Source organism: Gossypium hirsutum, chromosome A10, assembly GCF_007990345.1.
Source record: "Gossypium hirsutum isolate 1008001.06 chromosome A10, Gossypium_hirsutum_v2.1, whole genome shotgun sequence".
NCBI lineage: Eukaryota > Viridiplantae > Streptophyta > Magnoliopsida > Malvales > Malvaceae > Gossypium > Gossypium hirsutum.
The window spans coordinates 118,038,101-118,053,947 of NC_053433.1; the positions used below are offsets into that span (position 1 = coordinate 118,038,101).

The window sequence follows — 15,847 nt, forward strand, 5'->3', positions numbered from 1 at the left end:
AAAAGGAAAAAAAAATAGATGGAGGAAGGCAATAATATATTAAAACATTACTCCTTAGATCTCACATTCACGAGCAAAGTTAAAACTTGTAAAAATATTAAAAAAAAATGAATGAATTTATCTATTCAATAAGTAACTAGCATTTTCATTTCCCTTGATTGGGTTAAGCACATGAAAGCTTTTAGGCCAAATATTTTATTTAAAATACAAAAATGTAAAATTATGAATAATCCACAACAAATAATTCAAAGCATATTTCATATCAAAGCTATAATAAAGAGGAATTAATAATTTCCAAAATACAAATAGATAAAAATCAACTCCTTTTTTCTTTTTCTTTTTTTGATTAAGAAGAGAAAACAACCACCAATCTTGGTGTCACAACTCCATTTGCATTTGCATTCAGTAAGTTACGAATTACATCTGGTGGAGAGTAAAATACAAAACATTGTAATGGTTGATCCCAAGCCATTGAATCTATGACATGCTTATTACCTTCTCTATAGGTATGTTGAATAATCAGCTCCCATTCTTTATTCATGTGCTTGTGAGCCTCCCTATACAACCGATGTTTACCAAACTTAGCACTACTAGACAGCATATTAGCAACCTCCATACTATTTATTTCCAGAATGATTCACTGGTCTCCATTCCTCCAGGCAATCTGAAGTCCTTCAACAACACCCCAAAATTCTGCTTCCAACCACAATTCACCTTAGTGACAACCGATCAAAAACCATTATTCTAAACCGGCGGAAAACCAGTTTCTGAACAAAAAATACATGTTGTCATGATCAACATTTAATTCCCATTAACAAGGTTAGAACATAGTATACCAGAAAAAATTCAAAATCATAGAAATTTTATTACCCAAAACATCGAAACTTTGTACGAAATATATTTCTTATATAAAAGCATAAATCAATGACAAACTTTTTCAAAGTACACTCTATATAGCAAAATATAATTGAATACCATATATATCAAAAGCTAGATCTAATAACATATTTCTGAAAAGATAATTTAATAATCCAATTTCAAGTATAAAAAAACATACAACTTAAATAATTCAAAATTAAACAATGCAATTTTAAAACCATACTAGCATACTTAACCCAATTTTCACAAAATATGAACAAAATATCATATATTGCATAAATAAAATAAAAAGTTTGAAGCTGATTTTTCGAAAATTAAACACCAAAAGAATATCAAGTCACTTAGTCTGCTGAATCAACACTTGAGTGACAAATTTCACAAATCTTCTAATAGCCTAAATTTAAGAATGGAACTTGAAAAATCAGAATTCAATCAACAAATAGGAGGCTTAAAAGGTATGGCTTTTTGTGGTAATCCTATGACATTTCAATTGTGCGACAATTCCCCTAACTAAGACACAATTATATAATTTAATTAAACTATTTTTTACTTCAAACGTAAGTAAATCAAATTTAATAAAATACATACATATTATAAGAAAATTCAATAAATTAATAAAAATCTGTTTAATAGGGGTTCCAACCAAACAATATATATTCAGACCCAAAATATTTTAAAAATAATTAAAAATCAAAATTTCGAAATTCTAAACTTCACTATCGTTTGACTCACTTGAAACAATTCAAACTCACAACTTTCTTGGTTTTTGGCAGTATAAAAACATAATTTAAAGATTTAACGTAATAGTAAAACTTAGAAACCTGTTTCGTCAAAATCAGTTACCGAAAACTTTAGTTTTGAAAGCCAAAATATAAGAAATCGTCACAATCTGCACAGATTTTCTGGGTTAACGGTTTTGACTAGCCTACTTTGGGGCCTCATATGACCAAGATAACAATACCACATAAAAAAACAAACTCCATACTATGAAAAACATCTAAATTTCGGAACAAATGAACACATGGATTTTTTGTACATCAAAATCAACTACTCAAAACTATCAAAAACCCACACATCATAAACTTTTAAAAATTTTCTCCTAAACTACTCGATCAAAATGGATCTGATACATACCATTTGAAAAATCTTGAAAGAAACTTTCATTTGGTACCAATAATGTCACCGAAATCTCACCGGAAAGTCACTGAAATATTGCAAACAATAAAGAAACTCAACCTACAATGAAAAAGGCATCTCCATCATCACTTTGTAACTTATGTAAAGCATTAGTTAAGCCATGATGAAGGTTATTAAAGCAGATAAATGGACTATGAAAATAGAAGAGTAAATTACCATTTGTTTTGAACTGAAATGAAACCAAGCTTTTGTCTCAGAAGCACCCAAACATATTTCCTCAAGTCACCTGAGAATTTTTCACATTCTGTGCATGACCAAAAGAAACAATTATAAAGAAAAGTAAAACCAAGAATTGTTCAATTAACTATGTATGCAAATGCACCAAATAGCATTTTATATTCCTTATGTTATTTAAAATTAAAGACTTGAAATCCTTTAAAATGATTTGTACCATTACATTGAACATTTGTTTTATGGTAGTGTTAAGATCGCCTTCCCACCATAGTTCATCTTCCTCATCTCTTGTTACATGCATTTGTTGTAGATTTGACGTGCTTAAATCTCCTTGACAGAAATTTCTCATTTTTGGGCACTTTGTCACCATTACCATTTGCAAGACAGGGAACTCTAACGAGTGATGTGCCAAGGAAAAGCTTGCTAGACTTGGCAGACCACTTAGTTTCAAATACTTCATCTCAGGTAAAATAATGCTGCCTTGTATTTCTTCACCCTCACATGCTATGATTTCCTCTATCATCTCACAATCAGCTACGCTCAATCTTTCTAGTAGCATCAGGCTCTTAGCTGTTGAGCATGCCATTAAATTGATGAATCCATGGCAGCTTATAACTTCTAGAGTTGTTAGCTTTTTGAAAGACAGCAAAGATGGTTGAAAAGTCTTTAATGTCAACTTCGGAAGTTTAGACAACCTCAATTCCTTTAATTGATAGAATGCTGATGTCTGCCTTTCCTTGTCACTGAGTCCTTCAGACCGGACTATTTTAGAAATGGAAGCATTGAATATAACAAGCTTTTGAAGCTTTGGTAGTGATTGAATGAAGCAATATGGAAGAGTAGTGGATGTCTCCGGAAAGCAATGGAGGTTAAGGAGTTTAAGGCTTGGGAAACACTGCAATGAGAGTTGTCCATCACATATCCCCTTCATCATATCATTCGTTTTCAGTGTTAATTCTTCTAAGACAGGGAAAGTGTCCTAGACAACAACAAATATATTAAATATCGGTTAAAGAGTTCTAAATTCAAGTAACAGAGAGATGAATTATATATAACACCATGGAATATGAACTGTTTGTGAACATACCTCATTGACGCAAAACAAGGGTTGTTGGTTTGAGATTTCAACTTGACTCTTGGGACATTTTGGAGCAAATATGTGTGCTTTGGGGCATTCAATAACCTCCATATGTTTCAATGATGGCCATTGGGTGGTATGCATCCTAGAGCAGAAACTTTTCAATCTTGGCACCTTATTCAATCCAAGGTATATTAGTTTGGGAAATACAAACTTAATCGTCGTAGTTTCTCGCACAATAGATTGAGTAGTTGATGTATTGGCAATCAGTCCTTGTGCCTCAATTATTTCTTGTAAGGAATCACAATTTTGAATCTGCAACTTCTCCAAACTAGGGAAAACAACCTAATAAATCATTTGATTGGGTTAATAACTGGAATATGTTGAAATGAAAAAGATTAATGAAAGAAGTAAAGGGAGAAGAATGGTAAAGTAAAAGAAGAAGAAATGACCTTTTCATTGAGGACAGCAGAGTTATGAACCAAGTTGCTTGCTTGTAGATGGTGGTCAGCTCGAGGTTCATCTCTGGATACAGATATAGACATGAATGCTTTTAGGAAAGGACATTTTTTTAGCCTTAAATTTGTTAAGCATGGGAATTCAGAGTAATTTTGAAAGCAGAAACTTGTGAGTTTGGGAAGGTCTTCCAGAGACAGCAAATCTAGTTTAGAGAAAATAGTATGATTCCTCCATTGATCTTCTGCACCCAATCCATCCGTGAAGATTACTTGTTCCATCATATTACAGTCCCAAATTTGAAGGATTTTGAGTTGCACAAGATGTTTTACTAAGGAGGAGGGAAACAGGTATTTCAAATTGTGACACCCCTCCACCCGCAAATGATACAAATATCTGAGAGATGAGGAAGATGGGTAGTGCCATATGCTATGAATGTTAACGGAGGACAATTTCAGATCCATCAGAAGGGGAATGACAACCTGCAAACATAAATCTCATTGTAAGTTAACATCACTCCTCCTTTACTTATAAATACAATCAAAATCACAAGACGAGTATGAGGATTAATAATATTCAAACATCAAGTCACTCGACAGTCGTGGACCTTTTTTGTATTTTTTAAATTGAAACTTTATAAAGTTTATAAAGTTTATAAAGTTTAGTCTATTTTTTGTATTCAAACATCAAGTCACTCGACAGTCGTGGACCTTTTTTGTATTCAAACATCAAGTCAATCAACATCAAATTGAAACTTTATAAAGTTTAGTCTATTTTTTAAATTTATTTTCTCTGACAAAAGAAAGAACACGGTATGGCCTATTATTGTATTGCCCATTCTATCGACTTTGGGGACTGAGTGGATGAATTTTTTTTTCCGCACTTTTGCAGGTAATTTCCAAAAAGGAGATTATAAAATCAAGTAATTCTATTGACTTGGGGGACTTAGTGGATGATTTTTTTTTGGCACTTTTGCAGGTAATTTCCAAAAAAGAGGTTATAAAATCAAGTAATTAATCTAAACTATTGAGAAATATATATAATTAAAACATTAAATAATTATTCAGGATTCTAAGAATTTAATTATTCACATTAAAGAATTATTTAAGCAGTTAGAAGGTGAGACATGAATAATTATATTCAAATCTAATTACCATATAATTTTAATTTTAAGAAGTTATTTTTATACAAGTTATACATATTATATTATAAGTACAAACATGTATGAGTGTTAGGGATGATTATGACAAAAAAAATTTAAAGTTGTATTAACAATTTTAAAAATATATTATAAAAATAATTCATGTGTATTTTTAAAGTTATAACAAAAAATTATACCATATAAATTTTTAAAAAATTCTAAAGTTATGGTCAAAAAGTATATTATAAAAAGTAATTCAGGTGTTATAAAAGTGTTATAATATATTTATTTATAAAAGTTAAGGTAAAAAAGTATGGACATAACTTATTTACGTGTTCATGCTATATATTATAAAAATATATACTTATTCAAAAAAAATATATTTTTAAAGTTATGGCAAAAAAATATTATTTATTAAGTATGGACACTTTATAAAACTTTTTAAATAAAATTTATATTTTTTTACCTAATTTACATATTAAAAAAATAATAATCTAGCATAAGTTTTTCTCCAAATTAAATTTATAAAAGTTTATATTGTAACAGCCTAATTTTCAATGGTATCAGAATAGTGATTCGAGATCACTAAATTGGACAAATAAGTAGGAAATATTATTAATTTAGTGAGTATAAGTTAAACGTGAAGTTTGGAGAAATTTTGAAATAGTGAATAGTGTACTAAAAATAAATACTAAAATAATTAGAATCGAAAATGAGGTATCGAGACCTCGGGAATTTTAAATCGAGCCATAAATATTTTTATAAATATTTATGGACTGTTAATAAGTTAGTATTAAAGTTTCATCAAGAAATTTTAAAGTTCTGATAGTTAATTGAACAAAAAGGACTAAATTGTATCAAATGCAAAATTATGAGAAATGATTAAATAGCTTAATTGATAAAAGAAAGAGGGTTTAAAAGGAAAATAGACCCAAGGTCTATTTGGGCTGGACGGCAAGGGCATGAAATCAGCAAGAAGAAAATAAGGAGAATTAAGGGCAAAATTGGAAAATTACAGAATTTACTTAATAAAGCTAGGACTAAAGTGGAATTATCTAGATTTCTCTTTATTTTTCTGCATTCTCATCAGAAAAACGCCATGGAGGAGTTCTATTAAGCTGGTTTCTCATATTTTTACTCCAAGTAAGTTCAATTCTTGATTATTTCTTGAAATTTTTGTGTTTTTGTGACTTTTACAACTAGGTCCACTTGTTGAATTCATTAGTTTTTGATTCTATGAAAGAAATTGAAAGTTTATATACATATGTGCTGGAAGTATATGATGATTTTGCATGTAATTAGAGCTTTAAATTGTTTATATGTTGATTTTATTGTAAGAATTGAATAGAAAGTGAATGTTTGGGACCTAATTGTAAAAGAGTTTGAAGTTAGAGTTTTATGTGGAAATTCTGAATTTCAATAGTTATGAAATAACTTATAATTTTTATGAAAAGTATTAATTTATAAAATTATCTTAATTGAGGGGTTAATTCAGCAAGGACTGAATTGTATGAATTGTGAAATTTGGGGCAAAATGGAAATCAACATTTTGCACTAAAACTGTTTTGGACAGCAGCAGTAGTCTAACTTTGAAAAATCACCAAAAATTGTATAAATGGAATTAGAGGATGAATAAAGTATGAAATTAAAGCTTATTGAGTCTAGTTTCTTATAAAATAAATTATGTAAGCAATGGAATTGTAAATTATGAGATACAATAACTTTTGTGAGACAAGGTCAGAATGATTTCGAGTTCCCCTGTTCTGACTTTGTAAAATCATAAAAAATAGGATAAAAATAATTAAGGGCTTAAATTTATATGTTTAGAATCCTGAATAAGTTTATTTTCAAGAGAAACAAACGGGAACATCATTTGAATCCTGTACGAGGAGATAATTAATTTTTAGTGAAGAAGGGTCGGAACTGTCAGACAGAAGAATAGGGGAGATTTCAATGAATAAACTGTATTAATTGGCCCAACCAAAAATTATGAAAATTTTATGATAAGAAGATAGGTGAATCTAGTTTCTGGTAAATTTTATGGATCTTAATTTTGACTTCTGTAGCTCAAGATAAAAATAATTTAGTGACTATGACACAGATGGATAGCTTGAATATTCACATAAGTAGATAGTGAAAATTATGGATAATGTTACCTACAAGTGTGTTGTTTATACTAAGGATGTGGATGGAGAGGAGGAGGAGGCAAATATACAAAAAAATATATGAATGAATCGTGTATAAATTGATCACATGCCCGATTATAATCGATAAGTGTTGAATTAGAAACGATATAATGTTTTATTTGGAATATTTATTATGAAATTATGATTATCGCTATAATACAAAAATCGAACTTATGAGTTTATATAACTAAATTTAGTGACCATTTGTTAATATTATTAAATTTCAATATTATTTTATGAATGGTGATTAATATTTATGTATGTTAATTGTTGAAAATAAGTAAATTATGTACAAAAGTTATGAAATTAAACTGAGAATTTCGGAGGAACGGAATGCAGGAAATGAGTACAATCTTTCAGTGAAAAAGATGAATTGACGGTAAATTACCCAAGTAAACCGAGATTCAGCATTTGTTGCGAATTCTCGTGTTTGCTTTCCGTTTAGCTCTTACGAGCTTCCATTAACTCATATAAGTTTCAGTTAACCCTTTTGGGGTTTCAGTTTAGCTCTGGTGAGCTTCAGTTAGCCTTCGGGCTTCCCTTTAGCACTTCGTGCTTCAGTCAGCCTTCGGGCTTCCGTTTAGCACTTGTGTGCTTCAGTTAGCCTTCGGGCTTCCGTTTAGCACTTCTGTGCTTCAGTCAGCCTTCGGGCTTCCGTTTAGCACTTGTGTGCTTCACTTAGCCTTTGGGCTTCCGTTTAGCACTTGTGTGCTTCAGTTAAGTTAGCCTTTGGGCTTCCGTTTAGCACTTGTGTGCTTCAGTTAAGTTAGCCCCCGGGCTTCCGTTTAGCACTTATGTACTTCAGCTAAACTTCAGGCTTCAGATCACGAAGGACTCAATTCCGCAAGACGTTCTCTAATTTGACAAGGATTGGTAAGTGAGATATGAAATTAGTATTGGTAGACTTATGGTTATTATTGATATTAATTTGAAATAAGTGTACCCATTGATATTTAAATAATTCAAGGGGTGAAGTTCTGATATTAAATAATATGAGCTTGAAATGAATTATTACCGGTATATACCTGAAATATATGGAAATAATGGTACGTGAAATATTAATATAATGAAATGAATGATAAATGTTTATAAAGAAACAACAAAAGAATGATATGTATCATGATATGTAAAAACGTAATTATCATTAACATGTTGTTACAAGGGAAATTATGTATGTTGAGACGAGCAATAAACTCAAGTGTGATATGATGAGAAAATAAGTTTATCTATGTTGAATTTATATGAATATGTTCAAGTATGCTAACAAGTGTTGCTGTTGACGCTTAAACAAGTGCCAAGCTATTGGTTAAATGGTAAAATGTTTATTTTTGTATGATGTGTTGAAAGGGTAAGCGCTTAAATGAAAATGTACTTGTGCTCGTGAGAGAGTGGCAAGTTTTAAGTTATGCAATATCTTATGAAATGACTTATCATGTGATTAATTGAAAAGAGTTATGTCCAAACGCACTAGCTTGTGGGTTTGATGGCATGGTATGCTTATAACCGGTGTGTTATACATAAAGAATGAGTGTGGAAAGTAAAGAAATACATATGAAAATAAAGGAACTCGGAAAAGTTAAAATTTTATTAAGCTAGAGATAATATGTATAAATAATGCTGTGGATTTATTTACTTTGTGAATTGATGAATATAACTTCCTGAATATTGTGTGAACCATACGACCTAGCCACACAGCCTGTGACCCTTTGCAGTAAAAAAAATTCTGAGTTCTCGGTTAAATCCCAATATATATATTCTGGGCTTCGATGGCTCACATAAGAGACACTATAATTAAATTTGATTGATTTGAGGTGTAATGGCCTAAATTCAAGGTTATCGGAACAGTGGTTTCGTAACCAGAAATTCGATTTAAAGAGAAATTTATTTCAATATTTTTGCATGAAAATTGATATGATAGGAAAATCGTATGAAAATATTAATAGAAAAATTTTACCGATTTAGTGGTTAGTTAGAAAAAGAAATTATTGAAGAAATTGGGTAAAATAAGATATCGGGACCTCTATCTCGTAAAACCGAGTCAAAAATAATTTTATAAATATTTATGAAATGTTATTAATGTGATATTAAAATTTCTTTAGGAAATTTTAATGTTTGGGTAGTCAATTAAATGAAAAGGACTAAATTGTAATAGGTGTAAAAGTTGCTAGAGTGATTAAATAGCTTAAGAGTCTAATGAGAAAGGATTTAAAAGGAAATTAGACCCAAAAGTTATTTGGGATGGACGGCAAGGGTATGAAATCAGCTGAAAAATTGATAAATTAAGGGTAAAATTGGAATATTGCAAAATTAACTAAATAAAGCTAGGACTACATAGGAAATATCTAGATTTCTCTTCATTTCTCTTCAATTCCAGCAGCTAAAAACGCCATAGGAGGGTTCTCTAAGCTGGTATTTCATAATTTTTGCACCAAGTGAGTTAATCCTTGCCTTTTTCTTGTAATTTTTGTGTTTCTAAGACTTTTACAACTGGGTCCTACTATTAAATTCATTAGTTTTTGATTTCATGGATGAAATTGAAAGTAACCATGGTTGATTGCTGTAAGTTTATGATGAAATAGAATGAAATTAAAGCTTTAATTTGTTTATGAGATGATTTTATTAGGTAATTTCAATAGAAATTGATTTTTAGGACCTAATTGTAAAAATGCTTGGAATTAAACTCTATTGCTGAAATTCTGATTCCTAAAGGTTGTAAAATAGTTTAAGGTGATAGAATAAAATGTTAATTGAGAAAAATCAGCTCAATTGAGAGGCTAATTGAGTAGGGACGAAATTATCATTTATTAAAAACTTAGGGGAAAAATGGTAATAAACAGCTTGCACTAAAACAGTTTAGACAGCAGCAGTAGACTAACTTTGAAAAATCACCAAAAATTGTAGGAATCAAATTAGAAGATGAACAAAATATGGAATTAAATCTTATTGAGTCTAGTTTCTCATAGAAGAAATATTGTAAGCAATGGATTTGTAAATTTTGAGATATAATTAATTTTGTGAGACAAGGTCAGAATGAATTCGGGTTCCCCTGTTATGACTTTGAAAAATTATAAAAAATTGAATAAAAATAATTAGGGACTTAAATTTATATTTCTATAATTCTGAATGAGTCTATTTTTAATGGAAACAAACGAGAACATCATTTGAATTCTGTATAAAGAGATAATTTATTTTTAGTGAAGAAGGGTCAGAACTGTTAGACAACAGAACAGGGGTGACTTTGAAGAATAAACTGTACTTATTGGCTGAACCAAAAATTCTGAAAATTTTATGGTAAAAATATATATGAGTCTAGTTTCAGGAAAAATTAACGGATCTTAATTTGGAGTTCCGTAGCTCAAGTTATAAATAATTTAGTGACTATGACTCAAGTAGACAGCTTTGAATGAACTATAAATAATAGTTGAATTATAGAGAATGTTGCATATGAACATGAAAAGTATTAAATTGATAATTAAATTTATTTATTTAGATCCAGAAGATTCAAATACGAAGCTAGATCGAGGAAAGGAAAAAGTTTGGGATTAGTAGATTTTTATTGTTTACAAACAAGTATCAAGGTAAGTTCGTGTACTTGAATTATATTCTTAAATGCTTGAAATGCATGTTTTTGATATGAATATGATTTGGATGTTCATTATATGGAAATTTATGAAACATTGATATATTTGATAAAATGGGAATAAATCCCGTTTGAATGAAAGGAAAATTCGATGGATCTCTGAAAAGGAATTGACGGTAAAAAGGATCTAGCCCGGACGGGTGATCCTATCTTGATATAGCCCTCCCGAAGAATATGTGTAAAATGAATTTAGCCCAGACGGGTAATCCGAATTAGGGTCTGAATTTAGCCTGGACTGGTAATTCAGATCCAAGCTCATTAGAGTAATTGTTGTTGCAGGGGATTTAGCCTGGACTGGTAATCCCGACAATACTCTATGAGTTTATATTGCAGGGGATTTAGCCTGGACTGGTAATCCCGCTGCAAGTTTGAGGTTTGCGGGAGTGTGCTCTCTGAAATGGATATGTGCGCACATGAATATGAATTGACGGACCCGGAATTGTACAATAAATGTGTACCTCTGAAAATCCATCGAAATTCCGATAAATTCAACGGGATAAATATGGAAAAATAACAAGGAAATGGAAATAATGGTATTGATGAGCTCATCAATCATAGTATATATTATTGGTACATGGAAATTATTGTACTAACTTGAATGTTGAGTTTGTGCATATTATGGTAATAATGCATTGAATGGATATAGGAATGTTTATTGTATTGTATTGAAAATATTAGGTAAGTATAATTCTTGTTACATGAGCTTACTAAGCACAAAGTGCTTACCCCGTTTCCTTTTTCCCTGTTTTGTAGTATTAAGAGCTCGGAGGTCGGATTTGGTCGGAGACACATCACACTATCAACCTCAGGATTTCGGTATATAAAGAAACTTTATTTTGGAAATCAATGGCATGTATAAGCTAACAAAGTAAATGTTAACGTGAAATGAATGTAAAGTTAGCCATTAGTATGGTTAACAAACCTGGTTATAGATATGTGATGACGTTATCTTATATAAATGCATGAATCTAGCATGAAAATATGTTGAATTGATTTGGTTGATGTGGATTGGTCTTGATTTAATATTACAGGGAAGGTTAGATATTTATAAAAGGGCTATATTGAATATAAAAAAAAATTAATTCGTAAACTCCGGTAATGCCTCGTACCCTATTCCGGCAATGAATACGGGTAGGGGTATTACATCAGGTATGAATGTTATGTGAAGCAAAATTTCTGTTAAATGATCTGTAAATTTTGGTAATACTCTGAATCCCTATTCCGGTGACGGATACAGGTTAAGGGTGTTACATATATTTTTAAAGTTATGGCAAAAAAATATTATTTATTAAGTATGGACACTTTATAAAACTTTTTAAATAAATTTTATATTTTTTTTACCTAATTTACATTTTAAAAAAATAATAATCTAGCATAAGTTTTTCTCCAAATTAAATTTATAAAAGTTTATATAATTAAAACTGTTGATAGAATAAGGCTAGCTAGACATAAGCACTAAAGACAACTCACTAACGCTTTAATTTAAAACATTCAAAGCTTTAAACTGTGGTTGAGAGAACATGTATTGTTTTAAAAAAGATTTCTCATATTAACAATATTACCTCGATATAGCATAAAACACAATGTTAGATCATATAATTAGCATGTTGTATACTTCAAAACTTCATTTGTAGGTAGTATCCGGATAATTCATATTTTGAAGAATACATGGATGAAGAAGATTTTGAAAATCTTAACGATACAAATTTAGATCAAATGATGAAGAACTCTATTAAAGACCAACAAATGATTATAATGAATTTATGTTAAATATTAAAGAGAGAATAACTCAACAAATATGTAATGCTAGAGTAATTGGTTAAAATTGCATATGATTATTTTTCTTAATATTTTTTTTAATAATGTTGACTACTTGCTTGCACTAAATAATGTTGACTACTGGCTTACACTAACATATTGCATACAATGACTTGATTTTAATTTTTGTTGCTCATTTATAAATTTTTTACCGTAATGATAATTTTTATAGTAAATATTTTTTTTAAAATATATAAAATATGTAACTGTGTAATTATAATTTGTACTAGTAAACATGATATAGAGAGTCTAGGAATTATAATTATTTGTAATTACAAGACAATGTAATTATTAGTTAAAGATACAAATATGATGGAATTTTAAGAAATTAAGTAATTGATAAAGCATTAAAAAATTACTTAAAACATGAAAGAATTTTAAGAATTTAAATAATTCGTAGTGTAAAATAAAATATGAAAATGTTTTTCGAAAATTAAATAATTTGTCATACAAGAAAAATTACTTAAAATATATAAGAAATTAAGTAAGTTTTTATTAAGTAATTTATAATAAAAATATTTAAAACATAAAATATGAAAGGATTCTAAGTAATTAAGAAATTTCTAAAAAAAATAAAGAATTACTTAAAACCTATAAGAATTACCTAGAAGACGAAAGAGATCTAAAACAATTAAGTAATTTTTAATACATAAAAAATTTACTTGAAATATGAAAGATTCTTAAATATTAAGTAATTTAACTTGTAGCATGTTAAAAGAGGTTATAACCTTACGATAACCTCACACTAAGGAGCTCATGGCAGAAATTCCGGTATTGGAGTTCTGAACAATCTTCCCGCGGAGACTGAAGAGCAGTACAAACGTCCAGACAGTCCATCTCGACCAAGACAGAATCGAAGCTTTCGACCTTCAACCAAGAGAAGGCTTCCCTAACCGAGGTAGCTTCCGCCACACAAGGACTAAACATAGCAGAACAACAACCCGAGACTGCTTTGTGTTGGTGTTAGACACACTTTAACCGGATGAAGTAAGAACTTCAATCTAGACTTTAACAGCAGTGTATTATACCCGAATAAATAATGAAGGAAAAATGCTTGGAATTCAAGCTTTGAGCTACTGCCAGGAATGGAGAACAGAATTTAGAAGGCAAAGAAAGATGGAGCATATGGAAAGAAAATCTTATTATTTTATTCAAAAAGAAACTTTGGCTCAAAGCCATTACATATACCAGACATTGGGTGGTCAAAAACAATAAATTCATCACCTAAACATTACCTAACTCCACTAATTACATATGGACTAGGTGATTTTGCTTGCAAACATAAACAAAGCTGGCGATCAGCCCTATCACCATCAAATTACATCAAACATAAACTAAACTAAGTTCAAAATGAACTAGAACACAAAATATGGACTAAACAATCTAAACTATAAAAACTGAAACAGTAGCATGATTCTTCATCTGGTTAACTCATATTTTAACCGGATAACTTATGCTTTGTGATTAACTCCTTATCTGCATGAGCTGCATATCCACCTTTGTTGTTACATGTGTTGCATGGTAACTAACTTCAACACTCCTCCTTAGTTTCCATGCTTGTAACACCTAGCTGCTTTCTCAGTTTTACAAACTTTGACACACCAAGGGCCTTTTTGAAGATATCAGCAACCTGTTCCTCTGAATTGCAATGAATCAGCTCCACCTCTCGAGCTTGTTCCATCTCCCTTATCACATGTAACTTGATCCTGAAGTGCTTTGTTCTACCATGGAAGACAGGATTCTTTGCAATTGCAACAGCAGACTTGTTATCATAAAAGATCTCTGTTGCCTCCCTTTGATGTAGGTTAAGATCAGCTAGAATTTTTCTCAGCCAAATGGCTTGATTTACAGCATTGGTAGCTGCAACATATTCATCTTCTACTGTTGATTGAGCCACCATCGATTGTTTCCTTGAGCTCTAACAAAACATGGTTGAGCCAAGGGTAAAAGCATATCCAGAGGTGCTTTTTGTAATAGCCCGATTTTAGGCTTAGTCGGAACAGTGGTTTCGGGACCACAAATCCGACGAAAAAAAAAATGTAATGGCTTGAATTTTCAGAGGTGTCGGAACGGTGATTCGAGATCACTAAATTCGACAAATTGGTAGAAAATATTATTAATTTAGTAAGTATAAGAAGTTAGGAAAATTTTTGAAATAGTGAATAGTGCACTAGAAATAAATATTAAATAATTAGAATCGAAATGAGGTATCAAGACCTCGGGGATTTTAAACTGAGCCATAAATATTTTTATAAATATTTATGGAGTGTTAAAAAGTTAGTATTAAAGTTTCGTTAAGAAATTTTAAAGTTCCGATAATTAATTGAACAAAAAGGACTAAATTGTAACAAATGCAAAATTTTGGGAAATGATTAAATAGCTTAAATGATAAAAGGAAGAGGGCTTAAAAGGCAAATAGACCCAAGGTCTATTTGGGCTGGACGGCAGAGGCATGAAATCAGCAAGAAAGTAAGGAGAATTAAGGGCAAAATTGGAAAATTGCAAAATTTGCTTAATAAAGTTAGGACCCAAGTGGAATTATCTAGATTTCTCTTCATTTTTCTGAATTCTCATCAGCTAAAACACCATTGAAGGGCTTCTTCAAGCTGGTTCTTCATATTTTTATTACAAGTAAGTTCAATTCTTGACTATTTCTTGAAATTTTTGTATTTTTATGACTTTTACAACTAGGCCCACTTGTTAAATCCATTAGTTTTTGATTTTATGAAAGAAGTTGAAAGTTGATATGAATATGTGCTGGAAGTATATGATGATTTAGCATGAAATTAGAGCTTTAAATTGTTCATATGCTGATTTTATTGAAAGAATTGAATAGAAAGTGAATGTTTGGGACCTAATAGTAAAAGAGTTTGAAGATAGAGTTATATGTGGAAATTCTGAATTTCAATAGTTGTGTAACAACTTATAATGTCTAGTAAAGTACTAATTGAGAAAATTAGATTAATTGAGGGGTTAATTGAGAAAGGACCGAATTGTATAAACTGTGAAATTTGGGGCAAAATGGAAATCAACATTTTGCACTAAAGCAGTTTTGGACAGCAGCAGTAGTGTAACTTTGAAAAATCACCAAAAATTGTAGAGATTGAATTAGAGGATGAATAAAATATGAAACTAAAGCTTATTGAGTCTAGTTTCTTATAAAAGAAATGATGTGAGCAATGGAATTGTAAATCATGAGATATAATAGATTTTGTGAGACAAGGTCAGAATGAATTCGGGTTCCCCTGTTCTGACTTTGGAAAATCATTAAAAATTGT

General features: G+C 30.4%; 1 protein-coding gene across 9 annotated transcripts; it reads right to left on the bottom strand.

The window, feature by feature from the left end:
* Positions 1 to 241: 241 nt before the first annotated feature.
* LOC107936355 (uncharacterized) lies at positions 242 to 4,364 on the bottom strand. Of its 9 annotated transcripts, none has more exons than XM_041078421.1 (6): positions 3,781 to 4,364; positions 3,338 to 3,673; positions 2,468 to 3,229; positions 2,233 to 2,320; positions 2,014 to 2,115; positions 242 to 693 (listed from the first exon to the last, which is right to left on the bottom strand). In XM_041078421.1, exons 1-4 carry the CDS (start codon positions 4,246 to 4,248, stop codon positions 2,294 to 2,296), a joined length of 1,593 nt encoding a protein of 530 aa, XP_040934355.1. In that variant the 5' UTR covers positions 4,249 to 4,364; the 3' UTR covers positions 242 to 693; positions 2,014 to 2,115; positions 2,233 to 2,293. The 9 variants fall into 9 exon arrangements, with proteins under 9 accessions (XP_040934355.1, XP_016724556.1, XP_040934356.1 ...); XM_016869067.2 differs by having other exon boundaries at positions 242 to 767; positions 2,014 to 2,083; positions 2,474 to 3,229; positions 3,781 to 4,329; XM_041078422.1 differs by having other exon boundaries at positions 2,474 to 3,229; positions 3,781 to 4,329.
* Between the last annotated feature and the right edge of the window lie 11,483 nt (positions 4,365 to 15,847).

Excerpts from the sequence above, each read along its gene's own strand:
- LOC107936355 (XM_041078421.1), bottom strand. The coding sequence starts at position 4,248 with ATGGATCTGAAATTGTCCTCCGTTAACATTCATAGCATATGGCACTAC. Across the intron at positions 3,674-3,780 it reads CTGCTGTCCTCAATGAAAAG|GTTGTTTTCCCTAGTTTGGA; the intron begins GTCATTTCTTCT and ends ATGATTTATTAG. Across the intron at positions 2,321-2,467 it reads AACAAATGTTCAATGTAATG|AATGTGAAAAATTCTCAGGT; the intron begins GTACAAATCATT and ends GGTCATGCACAG.